This window comes from Osmerus eperlanus, chromosome 12, assembly GCF_963692335.1.
Source record: "Osmerus eperlanus chromosome 12, fOsmEpe2.1, whole genome shotgun sequence".
NCBI classification, from domain to species: domain Eukaryota; kingdom Metazoa; phylum Chordata; class Actinopteri; order Osmeriformes; family Osmeridae; genus Osmerus; species Osmerus eperlanus.
Genome location: NC_085029.1, coordinates 18,008,499 through 18,033,401, shown reverse-complemented (window position 1 = coordinate 18,033,401; position 24,903 = coordinate 18,008,499). Strand labels below are relative to the sequence as shown.

Genomic DNA, 24,903 nt, shown 5'->3' with positions numbered 1-24,903 from the left:
GAGAGAAAGCGTTAACCACATGTGAGTTTATATTAGAAGACGTTTAAGACTTTCACTGCGCTGCGTTTGAACAGGTCGATTTACTATCCATCCATCCATGAGTCATTTGTCCACTTATCGATCTATCTTTCTATCCATCCACCCCTTCAACCATCTACTGGCTCATCAGCCTCTTCACTCTTTCCATGGGGATGGGTACAGCTCAGCTTCTTACATTATTAAAGTCACTTTAAAATCACAACTTCACAAACAATTTATTTATTTTGTTTTTTTACAAACAAGTAAATTGATCTTTATTTTGCCATGCATTTCATCCCTCCCTCCGACCCCTCTAGAACATTCTACTACAGTAGCAAACATCCACAGCTTAAGCACATCACTCCACATAAGACATGATATTGTTAAACACTTTTAACAAAATAAACACACATTTTACCAAATCTTGACATGGTTGCAAAACTTTTACATTATTGAACTCCTGTTCCTGTTAGGATGACAGCATAGAAGAGCACACAGTTACAACGTAGAAACGGATATACCAGATATTTACACAACAGCAGAGTCAAACATGATGCAGGACAAAGGTGAACCAACATTTCCACATGGAGACACACAGGATTTGACACACGCAGGAGGGGAAGCATGTAAAACACATGTAGCTTGACGACACGACTTGGATCCCAGCAGAGCTACTCTGGCAGGTCAACCTCCCCCCCCCTCAACTCTGCAACGTTGCTATGACGATGCCTCGACGAGGACCTGAATATCAATAACCCCATGGTGGACGTAGGTGACAGACTGCACGGACAAAAGGTCACATGGCCTCCAGTAGGGTGGGATATAGACTGTCTCCAGGTCACATGTCCTCCAGTAGGGTGGGATGTAGACGGATCACAGCATGGTCTCCACCTCCTTGAGAGACTGGGTGCTCCTGCGGCCCTCACTGCCTGACAGCTCTGGGGGTTCCCCCTTCATCAGGACGCCTGCGTTGGCCCTGCCCACTCCATTAGCCCCGCCCCCTCCGCTAGCACCTCCATTAGCCCCACCCCCCACCCCAGGCCTCCTCAGGGTAACTTCCTGTGGGCCGCTGGGGGGCTCTGGGTCCCGGGGGATGCACCCCGGCAGGTTGGTGAAGGGGTGGAGGGAGGCAAGGCGTCTGGCCCCGCCCCCAGCCCCTCCGGCCCCGCCCCCATTGGCAGGAAGTCCTCTGGGATTGGCCACGGTGAGGGTGACGCTGTGGGTGGTGGTGTGTGACATCATGCCCCCGTAGTAGCAGCTGCTCGTCATGCGGGTCTTGGGCTTGAGGTCCAGAGCCAGGCTCCGCCTTAGCCACGCCTTCCTCACCTCTGCCTGCACCTGGGCCAATCAGAGGAGAGGAAGGCCTGTATTCACCAGACACAGTGTAAAGTAACCACCTCTCAGCTACCAGACACAGTGCAAAGCAACATCTCAGATTGACTCACCTCTCCATTGCAGAAACAGTAGATGAATGCCACAAAGAACCCCTGAAAGACCAGAAAGGTACATTTTCTCCAAGAAATTATTTTATTTCTGTGAAGTATGTGTGTGTATAGTGTGTGTGTGTATAGTATGTGTGTGTGACCTGAGAGGAGTTGAAGAACATCTCGTAGTGCATCTGCACCTGCCAGAGCAGGCTGGAGACGTGTGTGTAGGGCAGGGCCATGAACACCATGTAGTGAACCCCGAACAGAGGCATCAGCACCAGGGTGGACTTGAGCAGCTTCCTGCAGGCGGGAGGCACTTTCAGCAACAACTACGTCTTTACATTACAACAGGTCCTCCATGTTGGACCACTGTCTCGTGAGAGACTGCAGCCATGGAATTGTTTGACGTTGCACTTTTTGCTCGACTCACAGATGTGTGTGTGTGTGTGTGTGAGGACCTCACCTGTACTGCTGTCTAGGGTCCAGGGTTCCAGTGTTTGTCTCCCACAGCTTGGAGGCCAGAACCCGGATGATGTTCAGAAAAAGGAAGAAGTTCACCTACAGGAAACAGTTGTAGTTTCAAATCATCTACAGGAAACAGCTGTAGTTTGAAATCAACTAGAGGAAAAACGGCTGCCTTGGTTTAGTAAACAGTTTAATGTTTCCTTTAGTTTATCTGAAACTACAGATGTGTTAGCTGTGTTTGAAACAGTCTCTCACCACAATGGCTGCAAGGATGGGAACCTGGTAGATCCACTTCAGGTTTCCTGCACCGATGTCCCAACACCTTCGCACAGGACAGACACCGTGAGAGGGTGTGTGTGTGAATATTGTGAAAGTACGTTTTGTCACTTGTGTAAGAGCAGCTAACCCTAGAGTGACTCACTGTAAGAGCAGCTAACCTTAGAGGGACTCACTGTGTGTCTGCAAGCGACGCCCGGGCGCTGACCCAGATGGACACAAACACCGCTGGCACACCTGTCAGGGAGGGGCGGGGGACGAGGAGGGGCGGGGAGAGGCGGGGGGCGGAAGACAGGTTAGGAGAACATCAATCATCCCCCTCCTCCAGACACCAGGGACCACTCGCATAAACCAGTGAAGCCTCTCTCTTCTAATCACTTTCAGTAAACCAATCAGCCAAGCGAACAATCAGTCAGCCCCATCAGTCAATAAACCGCTGAATCAGTAGTCACTCTCTGGCTCACCCCAGCCGATAATGGTGAGAGCCCACAGGTAGTTCTTGTCTGAGAGGAAGGCCATGAAGATGAGGCTGTGCAGGTACAGCCCCTCCACCAGGATCCAGTAGTGATTGGTCGCCAGGAAATACAGGAACAGAGTCACCGCCCCCTTGCAGCCCACCTGATGACATCAAACATGACATCACAGAATACCCCGAGACCAGGGAGAGCGAGACCAGGGAGAGCGAGACCAGGGAGAGCGAGACCAGGGAGAGCGAGACCAGGGAGAGCGAGAGACCAGGGAGAGAGGGAGACCAGGGAGAGCGAGACCAGGGAGAGCGAGACCAGGGAGAGCGAGACCAGGGAGAGCGAGACCAGGGAGAGCGAGACCAGGGAGAGCGAGAGACCAGGGAGAGCGAGAGACCAGGGAGAGCGAGAGACCAGGGAGAGAGGGAGACCAGGGAGAGCGAGACCAGGGAGAGCGAGACCAGGGAGAGCGAGACCAGGGAGAGCGAGACCAGGGAGAGCGAGACCAGGGAGAGCGAGAGACCAGGGAGAGCGAGACCAGGGAGAGCGACACCAGGGAGAGCGAGAGACCAGGGAGAGCGAGAGACCAGGGAGAGCGAGACCAGGGAGAGCGACACCAGGGAGAGCGAGACCAGGGAGAGCGAGACCAGGGAGAGCGAGACCAGGGAGAGCGAGAGACCAGGGAGAGCGAGAGACCAGGGAGAGCGAGAGACCAGGGAGAGCGAGACCAGGGAGAGCGAGAGACCAGGGAGAGCGAGAGACCAGGGAGAGCGAGAGACCAGGGAGAGCGAGAGACCAGGGAGAGCGAGACCAGGGAGAGCGAGACCAGGGAGAGCGAGAGACCAGGGAGAGCGAGAGACCAGGGAGAGCGAGACCAGGGAGAGCGAGACCAGGGAGAGCGAGAGACCAGGGAGAGCGAGAGACCAGGGAGAGCGAGACCAGGGAGAGCGAGACCAGGGAGAGCGAGACCAGGGAGAGCGAGAGCAGGGAGAGCGAGAGACCAGGGAGAGCGAGAGACCAGGGAGAGCGAGACCAGGGAGAGCGAGACCAGGGAGAGCGAGACCAGGGAGAGCGAGAGACCAGGGAGAGCGAGAGACCAGGGAGAGCGAGACCAGGGAGAGCGAGAGACCAGGGAGAGCGAGAGACCAGGGAGAGCGAGAGACCAGGGAGAGCGAGAGACCAGGGAGAGCGAGACCAGGGAGAGCGAGACCAGGGAGTATCTACCAGGTAGGGCCTGGGCTGCAGGTCCTGGTTGTCAGCCTCGTCAGTCACAGCGTAGAGCACAGCGTCCTTCACGAAGATGCTGACTGCACGACACATGAAGGAGGTGAAGAGGTGGATGTGGATGTAGTTCCTGGTGCAGTGGAGACGCCTGGAGGAGGAGGGACACAGAGACACGGAGACAAACAGAAAACAAAAGAGAGAAGGAGAGAGATTTACACGCCTCAAAATATTCTCCAACCAGCCCTCCCTGCCTCGGACATGGCCCTCTGCCTGAGACAACTCGTGAACAAGAAGCTTCAACAGTCCAGGATTAAGAACAGATTCCAGAGCAGATTAGAACCCAGAGCCTGCGGCTGCATAGAGCTACTCTCACACGCACTCACACACAAACAACTTCACACACACAACCTCACAAATGCACACACAAATACACACACAACCACACACACTCTCACAAAACCACACACACTCTCACACACACACACACAACTCTCACACTGAACTGATTGTACGTGAATGATCAGACTTGTGATGAGTTAACAGAGGTATGTTTAAACAGAGGAGAGGTGTTCTTACTTGAAGTAGCAGAGGATGGCAACAGCTGCCAGCAGAGACACCAGGGAGAAGGAGTACCCTATGGTATACATCAGATGAAGCCGCTCAAACACCTCCTGTAGACACACAATACACGTGTGCGTGTAAGGTTGTTTGTGCGAAGGGGTGTGTGGGAATACGTTATTGTGTGTGTGTGGGGGGGGTGGTTGTGTATGTGTGTGTGGGATTATGTTTGAGTGGAATTATTTGTAAAAAAATTCCTGTGAACTTTTGCCCTTTTTCCTATCATGATGCAGATTGTGTAGATGCAGGGTTTGGCTCCTAACAGGCCTTGAGCAGACTTCTGCCAGATGAATTCCACAGAGTTTAAATGTCAAGTGGTGTCAAGAAGACAATTCCTGACAGTGTCGCTTGGGGGGAAACACATTCTTGGAAGTGACAAACAGTGCAAATAGTCTCACATTCTCTCTCCCTGTCTGTCTCACACACACAGACACGCACACAGTGTGCGAATTACGTGGGGGTTTGGGGGGGTCTGACCCCCCCGATTAAGGCTCGGACATCGGCTCGGGGTCGATACATTTATATATCGTTCTTACCTGTAATCGTAAATATTACAATATATTTACCATCTTAATTCAGTAACAGGTTGGCGATACACATAAATGTTGACTTTATGGCAGGGAATATCACACACAGTATTACACTGACTGCCATCTAGTCAAAATTCACTCAATAAACACAGCGCGAGAGACAAGTGCCCAATACAACTCAAGAAACAGCGCGTGTGACCAGACAGTGTGCTGGTTCAATCACCTCAGTGTAGCTACGTAGCGGTACGTTCCGCGTTGTGAGAAAGTTCAAGAAAGGCAAGTTAGCTATCTAATACCCCCCAAAAAGGCAGGGGGGCACTGAGTTGACCCCCCCGATTGTCATTGTATAATTCGCACACTGCACGCACACACACACACACGCTCGCTGCCCCACCTCCTCCTGGCTCCTGTGGTTGGATGCCAGGTAAGCAGTACACTCAGTGTAGTTGGCCCAGGTACGGTTGATGGAGGGCACCTGTTCCCAGTCCCCCGACACAGCACACTGTCTGTAGGCCTGACCTAGGGAGCACACACACACAGTCTATCACACACACACACACACAGTCTCACACCTGTGGTAGAGGTTCTTAGACTCACCTCTGTGGTTGAAGTCGTAGATGTACTGGGGACATGACACAGAGACCAGCTGCCCCGCCTGCCCTCCAGGCCAGCAGATGATCCCGTCCCACTCTGACACACAGCTCCCTTCTGTCACACACACAGATATACATGATACTGCTTTAGGCCAGCGATTAATATTTTTGACAAGTGGTAAATAGTTGCACATGTTCTAGCAGCTTGAATAAGCTATCTTTGTGGGCACTCTTTCTTTGACTGGAAAATCTTTGTATTTAGGTGAATTGTCTCTTTCATAATCATGAAGATAGGTCAATTGATCTATATTAGTGTTTATTTAGTAGGATATTCAGGTGAAAACACTAAGTATAACAGATTAAGTCATGTGCTTGTATCGATACACAGACCTGGACAGAAATCATCTGCTCTGGGACATTAGATATTAGATTTTTAGAACAGCCAAATTAAAACATTTAGTGTTTTTTCATCTGAGGTCTGAACCTGGGGTTTCTATAGTTACGTCCGTCAGACATTCCTTATCAGCACAAGCTCTCATGCTCACAGGACATGGCTTTTCTGTTGTTCCCTTGACATCTAAAGATCTGCTATCATGATGCACGTCTTCAGGATATTGAACCCATTCTGTTGTGTCTAGTCTGAGGTTTACACACACACACACACTCACTCACTCACACACACACACACACACACACACACACACACACACACACACACACACACACACACACACACACACACACACCTTTCATCTGGTCCAGCTGCGCCCGTATTCTCCTCTCACACCTGGCTCGCGCTCCAATCAGGAGGTAGATCTGCTCATCACGGGTGATGACATCATCTGAGTCGATCTGGGAGGGCGAGAGACCATTCTGCTGAGACAGACTCCACACAGTCACACACACACAGTCACACATACATGGTAACACACACACGGTCACACTCCCTGTTCTAGAACCAGACCCACGTCCTGTTCTAGAACCAGACCCACGCCCTGTTCTAGAACCAGACCCACGCCCTAGAACCAGACCCACGTCCTGATCTAGAACCATACCCACGCCCTGTTCTAGAACCAGACCCACGCCCTAGAACCAGACCCACGTCCTGATCTAGAACCAGACCCACGCCCTGTTCTAGAACCAGACCCACGCCCTGTTCTAGAACCAGACCCACGTCCTGATCTAGAGCCTCGGTTGAATGCTCAGAGGTCAGGAGTCTTTGTCATTAGTCTGCCTGCCGGACGATCTGATGCTTCCAGGTGTTGTGAACTGCTCGCTCAGGGGTGTGGAATGTGGCGAGCTGGCGCTAGCCCCTGTTCCAGCGCCAGACCGCTGCGGCCGCACGGGCGCCCTGGCCTCACAGCGACGGAGGCTGCCGGGCGCCCTGGCCTCACAGCGACGGAGGCTGCCGGGGGCCCTGGCCTCACAGCGACGGAGGCTGCCGGGGGCTCAGAGCCCCACAAGCAGCTATGTGTCCCTCGAACATTTCACAACCACACTGCAGAACTAGCAAAGATGCAGCTAGCCCTCACACCTGGATGGCTAGGTGGAGGTAGGGAGACGTAGGGGGAGGGGGAGGGACAGAAAAAGAGAGAGAGAGACAGTGACAGAGAGGGACAGAGGTTGGGTTAGAGAAAGTCAGAGAAAAAGAGAGCGAGAAGGTGGAAGTGAGGGATAGGAGAGTGAGGGAGCCCATCATTGTTAACAGAGTAAGAGAGAGTGAGAGAGTGGGAGAGTGAGGGAGAGAGGGAGAGAGGGCACCGTTCGATTCACCAGTGATGCATAGTTTCAGCAGCTACGTCATCTTCACAGTGGGGAACTCAGTTTCCCAGTCCTCCCTGTGTGCTTAGTGTTCTTTGTGTCTGTCAAGATGTGTCGCTGTGTTTCCCAGTCCTCTCAGGACTACCATGCTGGCAAGGTCAACAGTGCTGACAAACGGTGTGTGTGGGGGGGCACGTGTACAGTATGAGTGTGGTATGTGTGTGTCTAAGATACATAGTACTGTACAAGAGTAAACATGACAGAATACTTCCACCTCTCTGATGCAGCTGCTCAGCTCTGGAGGAGCTGTGTGTGTCGATGCTGGAGGAACCCACATCACCGCTGAACGCTGGAGACCTCAGCTCTATTCAGACCTCTACAGCTCTATCCAGACCTCTACAGCTCCATCCAGACCTCTATAGCTCCATCCAGACCTCTATAGCTCCATCCAGACCTCTACAGCTCTATCCAGACCTCTACAGCTCCATCCAGACCTCTACAGCTCCATCCAGACCTCTACAGCTCCATCCAGACCTCTACAGCTCCATCCAGACCTCTACAGCTCCATCCAGACCTCTACAGCTCCATCCAGACCTCTACAGCTCTATCCAGACCTCTACAGCTCCATCCAGACCTCTACAGCTCCATCCAGACCTCTACAGCTCCATCCAGACCTCTACAGCTCCATCCAGACCTCTACAGCTCCATCCAGACCTCTACAGCTCTATCCAGACCTCTACAGTTCCATCCAGACCTCTATAGCTCCATCCAGACCTCTACAGCTCCATCCAGACCTCTACAGCTCTATCCAGACCTCTATAGCTCCATCCAGACCTCTACAGCTCCATCCAGACCTCTACAGCTCTATCCAGACCTCTACAGCTCCATCCAGACCTCTACAGTTCCATCCAGACCTCTACAGCTCTATCCAGACCTCTACAGCTCCATCCAGACCTCTACAGCTCCATCCAGACCTCTACAGCTCCATCCAGACCTCTACAGCTCCATCCAGACCTCTACAGCTCTATCCAGACCTCTACAGCTCTATCCAGACCTTTACAGCTCTATCCAGACCTCTACAGCTCTATCCAGACCTCTACAGCTCTATCCAGACCTCTACAGCTCTATCCAGACCTCTACAGCTCCATCCAGACCTCTACAGCTCCATCCAGGCCTTCACTCCCCCGTGCCCCACACAGCGCTCATCTGTTAGATGATAACACGCTATAAATCCTCTGACACCTCTCTCTCTTAACACCCACTGGCATTCAATAATGAAGTCCTCTCCGATCAATACAAAGCAGTAATTCGTCTTTGCTCTCCTTGTCTGCTGGGATTTTCGCTGACAGGGAAACAATTGCAGAGGGACATGCCCCTGCCGTCGTGTTGATTGAGCTTTCACAGCATGGATGGCTGGCCCAGGACCTCCACTCTCTCCTCGATGGAGATGGAGACCGCCGACAGAATAACAAGGGCTGTTGCTGTGAGTTGAGGGTCAGAGTTAAGGGCTGGGGCTGGGAGGTCAAGGGTCAAGGTTAGGGGCTGGGGCTGGGAGGCAGGTCTGTATGGGGAGCTTTCACAGGAACCTGATGCAGAGCAGGTAGTACAGTCGTGGCCATGTTTTGGTAATGACAAATGTTGTGTTTTGCAAATTTTGCTGGTTCAGTATTTGAGGAAAATGTTTTCACATGTTTCTATAGAATACTGGAATACAATAAGGCACATTTCATTTTATTTTTTTAGCTTTTTTTATGCAAATTGTCCCCTCTTTTACAGCAATCTGCTCTTAAAATCCCTTCAGAATGATAGAGTGATTTCACCTGGTTAGAACTCGTGCACACTTTCCCCTGTGCCGATGATATGACTTACTGAAATGATGTTAGCAGTCATTTTATGCCAAGGCCCAGCAAGCTTCGGAAACACAATGTATGTCACTCCCAATACTTTTGGCCACGGCTGTATAGGGGATGGGTAGAACTCAGTTGTACAACATCTGACTGGTTCAAAACGTTTTTCTTCCACTTGCTTAAGTGTTATAGGTTGGGTTAAGTTTTTGGTATTTTGATAGAATAATAAGGAATGACCTTCAGGTGTTTATAGATGAATGAACTCTGAAAACACGACCAGTCATTGCAGCTAGTCTGGGCTCAGACTGTATACGTCTTTCCCTGTAGAAACAGGTCAGGCAGACCTCTAGTAACCACGGTGTCTGGTGTGAGGCTGTACAGGGCCATCTTCTCCCCAACACAGAGATATTGATCACACAGTAACGCAGAGCAGAGCAACCCTGTCACTGCTCACTGATCTACTGCTGGTGAGAGTGATGGAGGACCTGTGATGGAGAACAGACCAGGAGAACAATGCCAGTACACAAACTATTGTAAACAGTAACTACGTAAATACAAAATTGTGTATATATAGGGAGGGTATGTCACAGTTCAGGAGGGTTAGGGTCAGTAAGGATCGCTCTCTTTAAGCAACGTGGAACAGTTGGCTGCATGAACTACATACAGTAGCATGTCAGACACCAGAGGCGTAAATCCTGGGGGGGACAGGGGGGACACGACCCCCCCATCCTGGGAAAAATATGATTTGTCAACCCCAAAAAATCACTGTAAACATAACTATGTAATTTCAATAATATTAATAATATTATTAGCTGATTATGGACACAGTGGTGCTTTTTTAATGTGCTATGTGTTACAGCAGTAATTTTGGTGTCCCCCTCAGGTATTGCTCTTAAGAAAATGTCATATAATTGTCCCTCCCAAAGTTGATAGCAGATTTTCGCCACTGTCAGACACACACCAGCTCATCACACACATGTCAATATCACACCAGCTCATCACACACACGTCAATATATTTATAATATGTTTGTAGAACAGCAACTCACCAGAGCGCTGGCTGAGATCAGCACATAGCCGAGCAGGACAAACACGCATGTCCTCACAGGACACATGACTTCTCCGAGTCGGTTTGACTGGAACTTTAAATCACACAGACGCCTTCAGATGATGGATCCTTTCTTAGGGCGCTGCCAGGGAAGCCACTGCCCGAGACAGTGAGTGTTTCTCCCCAGCAACACGTCTCATCCCTGCCCCTGGAGGTCTGCTGTTCCTGGAGGTCTGCTGTTCCTGGAGGTCTGCTGTTCCTGGAGGTCTGCTGTTCCTGGAGGTCTGCTGTTCCTGGAGGTCTGCTGTTCCTGGAGGTCTGCTGTTCCTGGAGGTCTGCTGTTCCTGGAGGTCTCCAGCTCCTGGCTCACTAAAAGCTGGACAAGACGATGGCTTGCATTCGCTAGGTGTTCTAACCAAGGTAAGAGAACATCCATAACATATTAGGTGTTACACGTCTGAAAACCGTCACAAAATCTTCTTTTTAAAAAGTGAGCGGTGAGTGCTCTCGGGCGAGAGACTCCTGGTGCTGTGCTGCTGAGGGGAGGAGCCTGCCTCCTTCAGCTCACTGGAGGAACAGGCCTTCTGGGGGGAGGGAGAGGGGAAGAGAAGGACAGGGGGAGAGAGGGAGATGGTAAGGGGAGAGAGGGAGGAGGGAGGGAGAGGGGAAGAGAAGGACAGGGGGAGAGAGGGAGGAGGGAGGGGAGAGAGGGAGGAGGGAGGGGAAGAGAAGGACAGGGTGAGAGAGGGAGGAGGGAGGGGAGAGAGGGAGGAGGGAGGGGAGAGAGGGAGGAGGGAGGGGAGAGAGGGAGGAGGGAGGGGAGAGAGGGAGGAAGGAGGGGAGAGAGGGAGGAGGGAGGGGAAAGGTAGAGAGAGAGGAAGGTGGGGGAGAGGGGGAGACAAGGGGAGAGAGAAAGAGAGAAGGGGGGAGAGAGAAGGGGACAGATTGTTGCTCTTTCCATAAAGAAGAGAAAGCATCTTCTCCAATTTATTTTACTGTTCTACCTCTCTTATCTCTTTACTCTGTAACAAAGTTGTCTTCTGGTAAAATTTCTTTCTCTCTCTCTACTTCTCTTTGTCTCTCTCTACATCCCAACTATTCAACAATATACATGTTTGCTGTAAGTGTTTCCATTATTAATACGCCTTTTTCATATAAAATCATTATTAAGTATTTATCTAAATGCTGCCAATGATGCACCATTATCTCACTGACCTACTTGACGTACATTAGTTGTTTGTCTCCCCCTTGTGGCAAAGAAAATAAAGAATTAAGAAGAATCAAAGGCACACAGACCTTTATTTTGAAAGGCAGAATTGTGACATTTGGAACCAGGAAGTGCAAAGTTCATCTTAAAGGACAGCGACTGCTGCATGGTCTCAAGACATACTGTGAGTTCATGGAAACCTTCCATTCGTATCCTGTTCGTTCCCGCTATAATTACAACTCAAAACATGTATTTGCACGTAAGCTTCTTATTTCAGTGCAAACTACCATAAGGATCGTCTCTCCAATTCAATTTAGGAAGCCAGCTACTGTAGACAGCTATTCTATCGAAATCGTACTGCTAATACCGATCCGTTAGTTGGCTAATTACGTTTTTTACTCTACCATATTCACAGTGTTAATATTATTCTCACTCGGGCATCTGTCTGGGTATGACATATATTGATTGTCAGTGTCAATATGTGTTTGATCTTATATTTTCCAACTCAAGGGCAATGGCAGGGGGAGTGTTGCTGCGAGGTTTGCGGCACCTGCGTCCCCGCTGTCATGTCGCGACAGCCCCTCGCACTGGAGCGAGGATTTATCCGGTCCGTCTAGAACGCCCGGTGCCTGGTCCATGTTCCCCGTGGACAACCTATCCTCTTAGAACTCTACACCTGTGCCATAACTTCTGTGCGGGCCACAACAAGTGGTCTAAGGTGAAAAACATTAAAGGGCCGAAAGATGCAGCACGAAGTCGGATGTTCATGAAGTTTAACTTGATGATAAAGATAGCTGTGAAAGGTACGCCTTGACTGAACCTCACACCGTCTACCAGCTCCACTTCGACTGAAATGCTACTGCAGAGGTTATTGAGATTCCCAAACGTGTGTTTTATTTGGCGCAGATGGCGGTACTAACCCGGACTTCAACGTAAATCTGGCCCACATTGTGGAACAGTGTCGGAGCAAAAACATGCCCAAAGCGTCGATAGAAGCGGCCATCAAAGGAGCGGTAAATTCACTGTGTTCAGGCCTCCCAGGGATCAGCTGGGTGACATCTAATCTATTTGGACTTGGATGAAACCATCTGCTTAATGAACACATTATTATTGTCTCGAGGGTCAGCCTAGTAAAGCCCGAGGGTCAGCCTAGTAAAACCTGGTAACAACTGACCGTTCCTTGGATCTGACCACTGAAAAATCGAACTTCTGATCCTTGATTTTCTGCTGTACTTTCTATGTGCACTATTTGTATGTTGTGCAATGATGTCTGCTAAATGAAAACATTCAAATGCTCTGTGTGGCGTGTGTGGTTCTGGTTTGTGTGTGTGGTCCAGGAGAAGGCCAAGGCAGGGACTCAGAGCACGTATGAGGCCAGGGGTCCTGGAGGCTGCCAGCTGCTCATCCAGGTCCTCACAGACAACAGCACACGCAGCACCCAGGAGCTGAAATACGCTCTCAACAAGCACGGGTCAGGGCCGGGGCGGGGGCGGGGGCTGGGGGCAGGGGCAGACCTATCTGTAATGTGTGTAGCTAAGAGTGTTCCTGTGTCTGCAGAGGGGTTCTGAGTGACGGGGCTCGTCACAATTTCGACAGAAAGGGCGTGGTGACGGCTGCGGGGGAGGGCGTGTCATCGGACCGGGCTCTGGAGCTGGCCATCGAGGCGGGGGCTGAAGACGTCCAGGAGACCGAGGATGAGGAAGAGAGACCGCTGCTACAGGTGGGGTAGAGGGGGAGGAGCCTGCTACAAGTGGGGAAGAGGGGGAGGAGCCTGCTACAGGTGGGGAAGAGGGGGAGGAGCCTGCTACAGGTGGGGTAGAGGGGGAGGAGCCTGCTACAGGTGGGGTAGAGGGGGAGGAGCCTGCTACAGGTGGGGTAGAGGGGGAGGAGCCTGCTACAGGTGGGGTAGAGGGGGAGGAGTCTGCTACAGGTGGGGAAGAGGGGGAGGAGTCTGCTACAGGTGGGGAAGAGGAGGAGGAGCCTGCTACAGGTGGGGTAGAGGGGGAGGAGCCTGCTACAGGTGGGGAAGAGGGGGAGGAGCCTGCTAAAGGTGGTGTAGAGGGGGAGGAGCCTGCTACAGGTGGGGTAGAGGGGGAGGAGCCTGCTACAGGTGGGGTAGAGGGGGAGGAGCCTGCTACAGGTGGGGTATAGGGGGAGGAGCCTGCTACAGGTGGGGTAGAGGGGGAGGAGCCTGCTACAGGTGGGGTAGAGGGGGAGGAGTCTGCTACAGGTGGGGAAGAGGGGGAGGAGCCTGCTACAGGTGGGGTAGTCAGGTGGCTGAGCGGTGAGGGAATCGGGCTAGTAATCCGAAGGTTGCCAGTTCGATTCCCGGTCATGCCAACTGACGTTGTGTCCTTGGGCAAGGCACTTCACCCTACTTGCCTCGGGGGAATGTCCCTGTACTTACTGTAAGTCGCTCTGGATAAGAGCGTCTGCTAAATGACTAAATGTAAATGTAGAGGGGGAGGAGTCTGCTACAGGTGGGGAAGAGGGGGAGGAGCCTGCTACAGGTGGGGTAGAGGGGGAGGAGCCTGCTACAGGTGGGGAAGAGGGGGAGGAGCCTGCTACAGGTGGGGTAGAGGGGGAGGAGCCTGCTACAGACATACTTTTCTCAGCTGTGTCTCAGTCTCAGAGTGTGTATCTGACCTCCTGGTGATCCTCTCCTCCCAGTTTGTGTGTGACGTGTCGGAGATGAAGCATGTCCGGGCGTCTCTGGAGGAGCTGGGAGTCTCCACCCAGTCGTCCGGGATGGAGTTTGTGTCCCACAGCCCTGCAGTTCTTCCCCCCGACCAGCTGAGGGCAGCATCTGCTCTGCTGGAAGCCCTGCACGACCACCCCGACGTGGTCCGGGTCTGGGACAACATCCGGGCCCAGAGCTGAACCCTCCCCTGGGCTGGACTCCCTCTGGATCTCTCTGTGGAAATGTACATTTGTAAAGTCGGTAGATATCGAACAATGATCAGCATTGGATCTGCTTGTCAGAGGACTGTAGGGTGAGAATTTCCTTTTAGGAGATCTGGATCAATGTTGAGCGTTTTGTGAGTTGTGGGAAAAGGGGCATTTTATGATCCCAATGCTGTAATAAAATATACAAATTATTATTCAACTGCCCAAAGTGTGTGTGTGTGTGAGCCATGGCATAACTGGTCTGATAACTGTCTGAATCACCTCTGACTCTGCAACAGGATCTATCTGAGGTAGGGAAGAAAAAAGAAAAAGCTGTGAAAAAGAGGTGGCAGAGGTTGAAGCTGAAGGGCGTTGGCCTGATGTCACAACACAGGTCATTGCCCAATCACAGCTCTGAACCCACACGCTTACATCAACACAGATCATTACCCGATCATATCAACCCTGCGACCACACGCTTGATCAATACACATCCGCATTAGCAACAGACGACTGCAACGTATCGAGTGTTTGGACCAGCAATTTTCCAGGTTGAGGTGGGGACTGAATCAAAAACCAGGGTTAATGAGGACCCTTTGGTAGAGCACGTCAGTGTGTTGCAGTACAAGGGGACCACAGCGGTCATTTGTACAAACAATAACAGGAAAAGTCCAATGTTGTGGCACAGAGCCCACTTCCTGATGTTATCTGTGATCTGGTATGGATCGTGCGGCCTGCCGCTTCTGGCTGTGGCATGACATCGATCAGGTCCCAGAGTGAGTGAATGAGGCGTGGCTGGATGGTCCAGTCCTACACTGGTCAGCCCACAGGGTCATCCCCTCGCCTGCATAGAGGCAGAGCAGCGGTCAGATCCACACTGCAGAACAGGGCCCTGGCCAGCAGCAACACACACCTGTTCTAGTTCTAGTGAGACAGAATCAGTCCTCAGTGGAGTGTTCTGAATCCCCAGAGCGCCGAACGTGCATTTCCTGAAGCTGTTAAAACCAGAGATGAGCTAGAGTGAGGGTCCAGGGGAAGGTTTTTCATGCTGCTCCGGTGGTTTATGTGAGCAGAGCAGAGAGGAAGGCTGTCTTCATAGAGGAGCCTTGTGGATCGTCTCCAAGGGGGATGCGGGCGGACTGGGGAGGAGAGAGAGGAGAATCCCACCTCAACAGCAGTGAGTCCACCTCTATCCACCTCTGTCTCTCCCTAACCTTGCAGTGAGTCCACCTCTATCCACCTCTGTCTCTACCTAACTCTGACACCTGACCCTTACATGTCTGCCTTGTGAATGAGTAAAGGAAAACATTTGTGTCAAAATAAACATAGTTACAAAATCTTTTTTCCCTGATCCCTGACAGATCTCCTGGTTCCAGACCAGCTGAGCTCCACCTCCGACGCGGATGCCATGAAAGGCGGGTCTCCGGGCCACCTGGGGGCCCCTCGCTTCAGCCCAGAGCGCCTGGCCCCTCCTGCCCTCCGGGCGGAGCTGCTGGGCCCCTCCAAGGTGAAGGACCGGACCCAGCACGTCACTGACAAGGTGACACAGGTACGACAGGCGACGCCACCGTTCGGTTCCTCAAACTTTTATTGTGACGTCCCTGTGTGTGATGGAGCTTCCCAGTGGCCACATCCGAGTGATTTACGTCTCAGAACAGAATCAATATTTACTAGCTATGTTACAGTGCGTACGGTCAATATTGACATGTTTGTTCCATATTATATGAATGCAGTGCTCATCAGTCAATACTGACACACTTAACTGCATGCAATCTTTCACATGGGGGGTGTCCACATCCTCTAACACGACTTGAAACACCCACCAACATTGGACCATTTCAACACCTGCGTTCAGATATCTAGTCCAGAAGCCCCCCTGAGCGGGCCTTCAGTCCTGCTTGGTAGCTTTCCCAGCGCTGCCTGGACACCCACAGCTGGTTAAACCCAGTGTAGGAAAAATCACTACTGTAGGATTGTGCTGTTTCCCTCTGGGGGGCTGGGAGGCTGCATAGAGCAGCAGGCTGGACCCATGCTACCACTACCCTCCACTGGTGCCCAGAGAACTGCCTTCTGGATGGGAACCACTGGTACATGTTTACCAGAAATGAGAGACCAGGAGAGGTGATGTTGATGAGAAACCAGGGGAATGTGTTTTTCTGTAGTTGATCTGACACCAGCAGTGGTAACATGTGACCCTGTCATCTTATGCAGACTCTCTCTCGCTCTCTCTCGCTCTCTCTCGCTCTCTCTCGCTCTCTCTCGCTCTCTCTCGCTCTCTCTCTCTGTCATTTCTTCCCTCTCTCTCTGGGTCTTGTTTGATGGGGTCATGTGTTGATTGCATGGCCAGAGGATGATCCACTGAACAATCATTCTGGGAAATCGGTCCCAGAGAGAGAGACCTCCACCAGACAGGATAAACAGGACCCCACATCTCTGCAGCTCATCTAGTTTCATGCTAAATTAAAGGCATCATTATATCTTCCTCAGGCACTGCGGCCTGACCAATGACAGGAGAGGAGGGTTTATAGCTGCAGAGGTCTTGATTAAAAACAGTCCGATACAATAATCTATAGATAATTAACATGTAACAATGTAAGTTTTATCATGCATCCCTAGCATTGGTTCACATTCACTCAACCATAAAATGAACTCTGATGACTAAATTAATTTATGATTGAATTTTTTTTCGATAACATGTCTACATTTCATGAATGCTAAACACACAACAAAGGTTGTACATGTCACCCCTGAGGAGAATCCATGTCCTTCCCAGGTATTATCCCTGGAGTCTGACGTGCTTCCAGAGTACAAGCTCCAGCCTCTGGACACCTCCAGATGGACCCTGCTGCACTACAGCCCCTTCAAGGCCATGTGGGACTGGCTGATCCTGCTGCTGGTCCTCCACACTGCCGTGTTCACCCCCTACTCCGCTGCCTTCCTCCTGGACGAACACCGGGATGTCCGCAGGAGGAGCTGTGGCTACACCTGCAACCCTCTCAACCTGGTGGACCTCCTGGTGGACATCCTGTTCATCGTGGACATCGGCATCAACTTCAGGACCACCTACGTGAACCACAACGATGAGGTGGTGACCCGGCCTGGCAGGATTGCGCTGCACTACATCAAGGGCTGGTTCCCCATCGACCTGATGGCCGCCGTGCCCTTCGACCTGCTCATCTTAGGCTCCGGCTCTGACGAGGTGAGGGGCTTCATCATACAACATTTATATGTGATTTATACATTATGCGTTCTTGAAAACTGCAAATCCGTCCATTCCACTTTTTATTAAGAAAATGATATATATTTAATCCTTAGTTATTAAAAAAAAAAATAGTAGCGTTGGTTAGGATTAGTATGGTTAGTTAGGGTTAGTTTCACCCACATTTGAAAACAATCCCACGCCCCTGGGTGAGGGACAAACCATCACTGTTGTCAGGATTGTGATTGTGATGAAACTAGACTTAAGTGACCTGATAGATATGATGTTGATAACCGTGTTAGCTGCAGACAGCCATCGACTACGTGATGTCTCCAGTCCCCTCGTCCTACTCCAGTCTAGCTCTACTCTCTCCGACTTCTCTCATCCTGTCTCTCTTCCTGGGGACCCTCCAAAGATGGCCACTCTCATTGGCCTATTGAAGACGGCACGTCTTCTCCGATTGGTCCGCGTGGCCAGGAAGCTGGACCGCTACTCGGAGTACGGCGCCGCGGTCCTCTTCCTGCTCATGTGCACGTTCGTGCTCATCGCCCATTGGCTGGCCTGCATCTGGTACGCCATCGGCTTCGTGGAGCGTCCGTACACGGAGACAGGCTGGCTGGACAACCTGGCAGAGCAGCTGGGGAAACACTACAACGACAGCGACGCCACGTCCGGCCCGTCCATCAAGGACAAGTATGTGACGGCGCTGTACTTCACCTTCAGCAGTCTGACCAGCGTGGGCTTCGGGAACGTCTCCCCCAACACCAACTCTGAGAAGCTCTTCTCCATCTGTGTCATGGTCATCGGATGTGAGTCCAGCAGATGCTTTCTAGAACTAAAGCAATTTTACATTATATATATATTCTAAAACAAAATGTATATATATATATACAAGTTTAAATTTGATCCATTTAGTAGATGCTTTCTGACCCAAAGCGACGTACAAACAGTTCATATAGAAAGTACAGAACTAGGAACAAAACCGCAATCCGTTCAGTGTTTCCCACAGCACTTTGCAGTTAAGGCGGCCGCCTAAGCAACACACGCCTGCTGCCTTGACTAGGTTGTCCAAAAAATTAATATGGAGCCATATCCGCCGTGTTACTCTGTCCTGTTTTCTCCCTTTCATTCCAAACCATGACCAACGCCAGTCTCCCTTCTCTGCAGAACTAATATGCCCCCCCCCCACATGGCAAACCTCACCCTACCACCTTAACTAACACAATTTCTGCGTGAAGCCCTGCGGTTGCAATTCACCCTCACATTGCAATAATCTACACATCACATAACTGAGCCTCTGGCTCCTGCGCCCCCCGTCCCTCTGTCACGCAGCCCTCATGTACTGAGTCATCTGTCTGACCTTTAACCTCTGACCTCCGCCAGCCCTCATGTACTGAGTCATCTGTCTGACCTTTAACCTCTGACCTCCTCCAGCCCTCATGTACTGAGTCATCTGTCTGACCTTTAACCTCTGACCTCCAGCCCTCATGTACTGAGTCATCTGTCTGACCTTTAACCTCTGACCTCCTCCAGCCCTCATGTACTGAGTCATCTGTCTGACCTTTAACCTCTGACCTCCAGCCCTCATGTACGCCAGCATCTTTGGGAACGTGTCGGCCATCATCCAGCGCCTGTACTCGGGCACCACGCGCTACCACACCCAGATACTGCGGGTGAAGGAGTTCATCCGCTTCCACCAGATCCCCAACCCCCTCCGCCAGCGCCTGGAGGAGTACTTCCAGCACGCCTGGTCCTACACCAACGGCATCGACATGAACGCAGTAAATTGGCTCAGTGACATCATGCCCTGGGTTGTGTGTTGTGATGGGTTGGATGGGCAGTGGGATGAGCTGTTGATGTAATCCTGCAGCACTGTTACAGTAACTTTGTCTCTTTCTGGAGTTTTTACTCGTCTTCCTCGAGGGCTCAGTATGTCCTGATCACAGATGGCAAAAGTACACACATCCTTCACTCAAGTAGAAGTAAATATGTTTAAAAAGACTAAAAGTTGAAGTACTGACTATTTCATTCAAGTTAAAGTAAAGAAACATATTTTTTCAACCTTTTAGAAAGTTTTTTGGGCAAAATATCTTTTTGACCTTTTAGATGTTTTTTTTTGAGTCCTCAAGTACTCATCAATGATACAAACCCCGTGGTTGAGGGACATGTCCCCTCCATCTCCACCCGGGTGACCGAGTCACATCTGCTCTGCTCTCCGTGTTGACTCCCTCTGTCAAGGTGCTGAAGGGCTTCCCGGAGTGTCTGCAAGCAGACATCTGCCTGCACCTGAACCGCAGCCTGCTGCAGAACTGCAAGGCGTTCCAGGGGGGCAACCAGGCATGCCTCCGCGCCCTCGCCATGCGCTTCAAGACCGTGCACGCCCCGCCAGCCGACACGCTCGTCCACTACGGAGACGTCCTCACCGCCATCTACTTCCTGTCCAGGGGTTCCATCCAGATCACCCGCGACGACGTGGTGGTGGCCATACTGGGTAAACACTGTGACCTCTGACCTCTACACTATGACCCATACACTTGCATGAAGTCCTTTTTTCTTCCAGCTCTCACGTCCCCTCTGCACCAGGGGGCTTATATCACAATAACACCCTCCCAACATCTCTCTGTCTCTCATCTGTCTCTCTCTCTCCTCTCTCTGTCCTCTCTCCTATCTCTTTGTCTACCATCTCTCTCTCTCACCTCTCTCTCACCTCTCTCTGTCTCTCTCTAGAGAAGAACGACATTTTCGGGGAGGCCCTGTACTCGGAGCCGGGAAAGTCCAATGCAGACGTGCGTGCCCTGACCTACTGTGACCTCCAGCGCATCCAGCGGGACGACCTCCTGGAGGTGCTGGACATGTTCCCCAGCTTTGCCCACTCCTTCTGGAGGAACCTGGAGATCACCTTCCACCTGCGAGACGTAAGGGACCAACACACCAGATACACTCACTTTTTTACAGATGTTTTTATATAAAATGTATTGGATTATTAAATGATAATATTACATTTTTGGAAAATAAGGAAATATAAGAAAAAAAAGAACAAAAAAAAGAGGAAATATTCATAATTCATAATTATGACTGGGTGTATAGTAGAAATCCATCTGTCTCCATACGCAGTGTGTGTGTGTGTGTCTCCAGGATGAGCAGCCTCCACCCCTGACCTCGCTGGCAGACTCAGGAGACGAGTGTGTCTGCCGCTCCAGACACAGAGGGCACTCCCTGGACTGCAGGAACAGACCCGGTCAGTCACCCAGCCCTGCATCTGACTCAACCTACAACTGATTCATCCTAGGACTGATTCAAACTGGGACTGATTCATCCTTGGACTGATTCAAACTGGGACTGATTCAACCTGTTATTGACTCAACCAAGGACTGACTTGATCATTACTTTACAAGAGAAACAATTCATTACTGTGACCTATTAGGACCAGGGTTCATTGAATGAAAAACTCTATGTACACACAGTATATTTGATATATAAAATGACAATAGTAGTAATAATATTAGTAATGATAGTGATAATAGTAAAGTGAATAGTAGTAATAATATATAGTAGTAATAATATGTATTATAGTACACCTGTGTATATTGATAATAGTAACGTTGGTGTGCTTCTTGGTTAGACGGGATGGACCAGGACGAGCCGTACCCCTGCCGGCATGGCCCCGCCCCCCCGAGCTCGTGGGAGGAGCTCTGCAGCTGTGGCTCCTCCTCTTCCTCCTCCCACACCAGTGACAAGCCCCGCCCTTCCCGGGGCAGAGGGGAGGAGGGGCTGGACTACACCACCCCTGGGGTGCGGCTGTTGCCCCCTAGTGGCGTCTCCGGACCACAAGAGTGCTCCATGGACCGGACCCTGCCAGGTACTTGGCAGCTCTTCTCCTGAGTAACTACAGTGTACAGACGCTCTTATCCAGAGCAACTTACAGTAAGTACAGGGACATTCCCCCCGAGGCAAGTAGGGTGAAGTGCCTTGCCCAAGGACACAACGTCATTTAGCGTGGCACGGCCGGGAATCGAACTGGCAACCTTCAGATTACTAGCCCGATTCCCTATCCGCTCAGCCACCTGACTCCCTAGTAACAACATTGTAGGCACTAATTATTACTAGTGAAACTTGGTATGGGGTAGGTAGGGCTTTCCAGGTGAAAGTAGTTGTTAACATCGATCTAATGTAATATAATGCAATTGAATTACATAATTCCTATTCATCGACAATGATACTATAGGCATTCCTATGTTACAAAGTAGTTTATGTATCCTGAAAACAAAAAGTTTTCTTCCCATTGAATGTAACAAATTCTGATGGTGTTGGGGCCTGGGCCTGCAGCCTCTCTGCTGGCCGTGCCCGAGGCCGTGCCCGGGGTGTACAGGTACTGGCCGTCCGGCTCCCCCCAGTACCCCGCCCGCGGCTGGCGCTCTGCCTCCATCAGGGCCGCTACGGCTCCACCCCCGGCCCCGCCCCCGCCCCCGGTCCCGCCCCCGGTCCCGCCCCTCAGCGACCTTGAGACACGGCTGGAGCTGCTGCAGTCACAGCTCCACAGGTAACATGGGATTCAAACCTGTTGAGCTGTTGAGCTGTATGTGTGGGTCTCTGGGCAGCATCGTGTTGAGCTGTATGTGTGGGTCTCTGGGCAGCATCGTGTTGAGCTGTATGTGTGGGTCTCTGGGCAGCATCGTGTTGAGCTGTATGTGTGGGTCTCTGGGCAGCATCGTGTTGAGCTGTATGTGTGGGTCTCTGGGCAGGCTGGAGACGCGCATGACAGCTGACATCACCGTGATCCTGCAGCTGCTGCAGGGGCAGGTGGTCCCCCCTGCCTACAGCAGCCCGGACGGCCTCTACAGCACCGCAGCCCCGGGCCTTCATAGCCTCTACCCCCCACCCCCCCCGGCCCTGGACAGCCCCCCCACACAGGTACACTCACCTGGTCATCCAGCAGCTTGTACTGACAGTGTACAGGAAGCTCAGCAGCTCTGGGTCCTTGTGAAGAGGCAGGGACAGTGGGGACAGAGCTCAGCTCGTAGACACCAGCTTGGCTCGTAGACACCAGCTCTGCAGCATCAGTTTGAGGTCAGCAGGGTTTTGAACCTCCTCTTGTGTGTTTCAGCCGTCCGCAGACGCGAGGTCAGAGGTCAGGTCCCAGGAATCCCTGTCCTCCGGCATCCACGTCACCCTGGCCTCGGACGACACCATGTCCGTTACCCCGGAGACGGAGGGGAGAGCGTTGCTAGGCGCCCAGGCCTCGGTCCGGCCCTCTTTAACGGGGCCTCCAGGGCTGAGCAGGAGCCTGCGATTCCCCTCCATGCCTGGGAGCCTGGATCTCCCCGGCCCAGAGGACGTCCACACACAAATGTCAGACCCAGCGCTGCCTCTTACATGAAGCCCTCACACCGTCTCCCCCTCCAGCCCCAAGCACAGCCCTCACACCGTCTCCCCCTCCTGCCCCAAGCACAGCCCTCACACCGTCTCCCCCTCCTGCCCCAAGCACAGCCCTCACACCGTCTCCCCCTCCTGCCCCAAGCACAGCCCTCACACCGTCTCCCCCTCCTGCCCTAAGCACAGCCCTCACACCCGTCTCCCCCTCCTGCCCCAAGCACAGCCCTCACACCCGTCTCCCCCTCCTGCCCCAAGCACAGCCCTCACACCGTCTCCCCCTCCTGCCCCAAGCACAGCCCTCACACCGTCTCCCCCTCCTGCCCCAAGCACAGCCCTCACACCCGTCTCCCCCTCCTGCCCCAAGCACAGCCCTCACACCCGTCTCCCCCTCCTGCCCCAAGCACAGCCCTCACACCGTCTCCCCCTCCTGCCCCAAGCACAGCCCTCACACCGTCTCCCCCTCCTGCCCCAAGCACAGCCCTCACACCGTCTCCCCCTCCTGCCCCAAGCACAGCCCTCACACCGTCTCCCCCTCCTGCCCCAAGCACAGCCCTCACACCGTCTCCCCCTCCTGCCCCAAGCACAGCCCTCACACCGTCTCCCCCTCCTGCCCCAAGCACAGCCCTCACACCGTCTCCCCCTCCTGCCCCAAGCACAGCCCTCACACCCGTCTCCCCCTCCTGCCCCAAGCACAGCCCTCACACCGTCTCCCCCTCCTGCCCCAAGCACAGCCCTCACACCGTCTCCCCCTCCTGCCCCAAGCACAGCCCTCACACCGTCTCCCCCTCCTGCCCCAAGCACAGCCCTCACACCGTCTCCCCCTCCTGCCCCAAGCACAGCCCTCACACCGTCTCCCCCTCCTGCCCCAAGCACAGCCCTCACACCGTCTCCCCCTCCTGCCCCAAGCACAGCCCTCACACCGTCTCCCCCTCCTGCCCCAAGCACAGCCCTCACACCGTCTCCCCCTCCTGCCCCAAGCACAGCCCTCACACCCGTCTCCCCCTCCTGCCCCAAGCACAGCCCTCACACCGTCTCCCCCTCCTGCCCCAAGCACAGCCCTCACACCGTCTCCCCCTCCTGCCCTAAGCACAGCCCTCACACCGTCTCCCCCTCCTGCCCCAAGCACAGCCTTCACACCGTCTCCCCCTCCTGCCCCAAGCACAGCCCTCACACCGTCTCCCCCTCCTGCCCTAAGCACAGCCCTCACACCCGTCTCCCCCTCCTGCCCCAAGCACAGCCCTCACACCCGTCTCCCCCTCCTGCCCCAAGCACAGCCCTCACACCGTCTCCCCCTCCTGCCCCAAGCACAGCCCTCACACCGTCTCCCCCTCCTGCCCCAAGCACAGCCCTCACACCGTCTCCCCCTCCTGCCCCAAGCACAGCCCTCACACCCGTCTCCCCCTCCTGCCCCAAGCACAGCCCTCACACCCGTCTCCCCCTCCTGCCCCAAGCACAGCCCTCACACCGTCTCCCCCTCCTGCCCCAAGCACAGCCCTCACACCGTCTCCCCCTCCTGCCCCAAGCACAGCCCTCACACCGTCTCCCCCTCCTGCCCCAAGCACAGCCCTCACACCGTCTCCCCCTCCTGCCCCAAGCACAGCCCTCACACCGTCTCCCCCTCCTGCCCCAAGCACAGCCCTCACACCGTCTCCCCCTCCTGCCCCAAGCACAGCCCTCACACCGTCTCCCCCTCCTGCCCCAAGCACAGCCCTCACACCCGTCTCCCCCTCCTGCCCCAAGCACAGCCCTCACACCCGTCTCCCCCTCCTGCCCCAAGCACAGCCCTCACACCCGTCTCCCCCTCCTGCCCCAAGCACAGCCCTCACACCCGTCTCCCCCTCCTGCCCCAAGCACAGCCCTCACACCGTCTCCCCCTCCTGCCCCAAGCACAGCCCTCACACCCGTCTCCCCCTCCTGCCCCAAGCACAGCCCTCACACCGGGGACCTGATACTGGTCTTGCTGCAGTC

The 24,903-nt window shown here is 53.0% G+C and overlaps 3 protein-coding genes across 3 annotated transcripts; 2 read left to right on the top strand and 1 right to left on the bottom strand.

The window, feature by feature from the left end:
- Positions 1-891: 891 nt before the first annotated feature.
- On the bottom strand, positions 892-10,337 carry pth3r (parathyroid hormone 3 receptor). The gene is made up of 13 exons (XM_062475422.1): positions 10,272-10,337; positions 6,362-6,467; positions 5,620-5,730; positions 5,417-5,541; positions 4,451-4,545; positions 3,875-4,022; positions 2,651-2,804; positions 2,363-2,423; positions 2,166-2,232; positions 1,909-2,003; positions 1,604-1,745; positions 1,464-1,505; positions 892-1,356 (listed from the first exon to the last, which is right to left on the bottom strand). The coding sequence occupies exons 1-13, from the start codon at positions 10,335-10,337 to the stop codon at positions 892-894; spliced, it is 1,677 nt and encodes a 558-aa protein (XP_062331406.1).
- A 1,203-nt stretch (positions 10,338-11,540) lies between these two features.
- Positions 11,541-14,586, top strand: LOC134031099 (translational activator of cytochrome c oxidase 1-like). The gene is made up of 6 exons (XM_062474598.1): positions 11,541-11,661; positions 11,988-12,280; positions 12,384-12,490; positions 12,815-12,948; positions 13,035-13,197; positions 14,148-14,586. The coding sequence occupies exons 2-6, from the start codon at positions 11,992-11,994 to the stop codon at positions 14,355-14,357; spliced, it is 903 nt and encodes a 300-aa protein (XP_062330582.1). The 5' UTR covers positions 11,541-11,661; positions 11,988-11,991; the 3' UTR covers positions 14,358-14,586.
- An 863-nt stretch (positions 14,587-15,449) lies between these two features.
- On the top strand, positions 15,450-22,939 carry kcnh6b (potassium voltage-gated channel, subfamily H (eag-related), member 6b). The gene is made up of 12 exons (XM_062475421.1): positions 15,450-15,540; positions 15,725-15,912; positions 17,137-17,562; positions 17,978-18,371; positions 19,144-19,343; positions 19,801-20,053; positions 20,290-20,477; positions 20,698-20,800; positions 21,185-21,421; positions 21,889-22,102; positions 22,197-22,473; positions 22,667-22,939. Exons 1-12 carry the CDS (start codon positions 15,492-15,494, stop codon positions 22,937-22,939), a joined length of 2,802 nt encoding a protein of 933 aa, XP_062331405.1. The 5' UTR covers positions 15,450-15,491.
- The last annotated feature ends 1,964 nt before the right edge of the window (positions 22,940-24,903 follow it).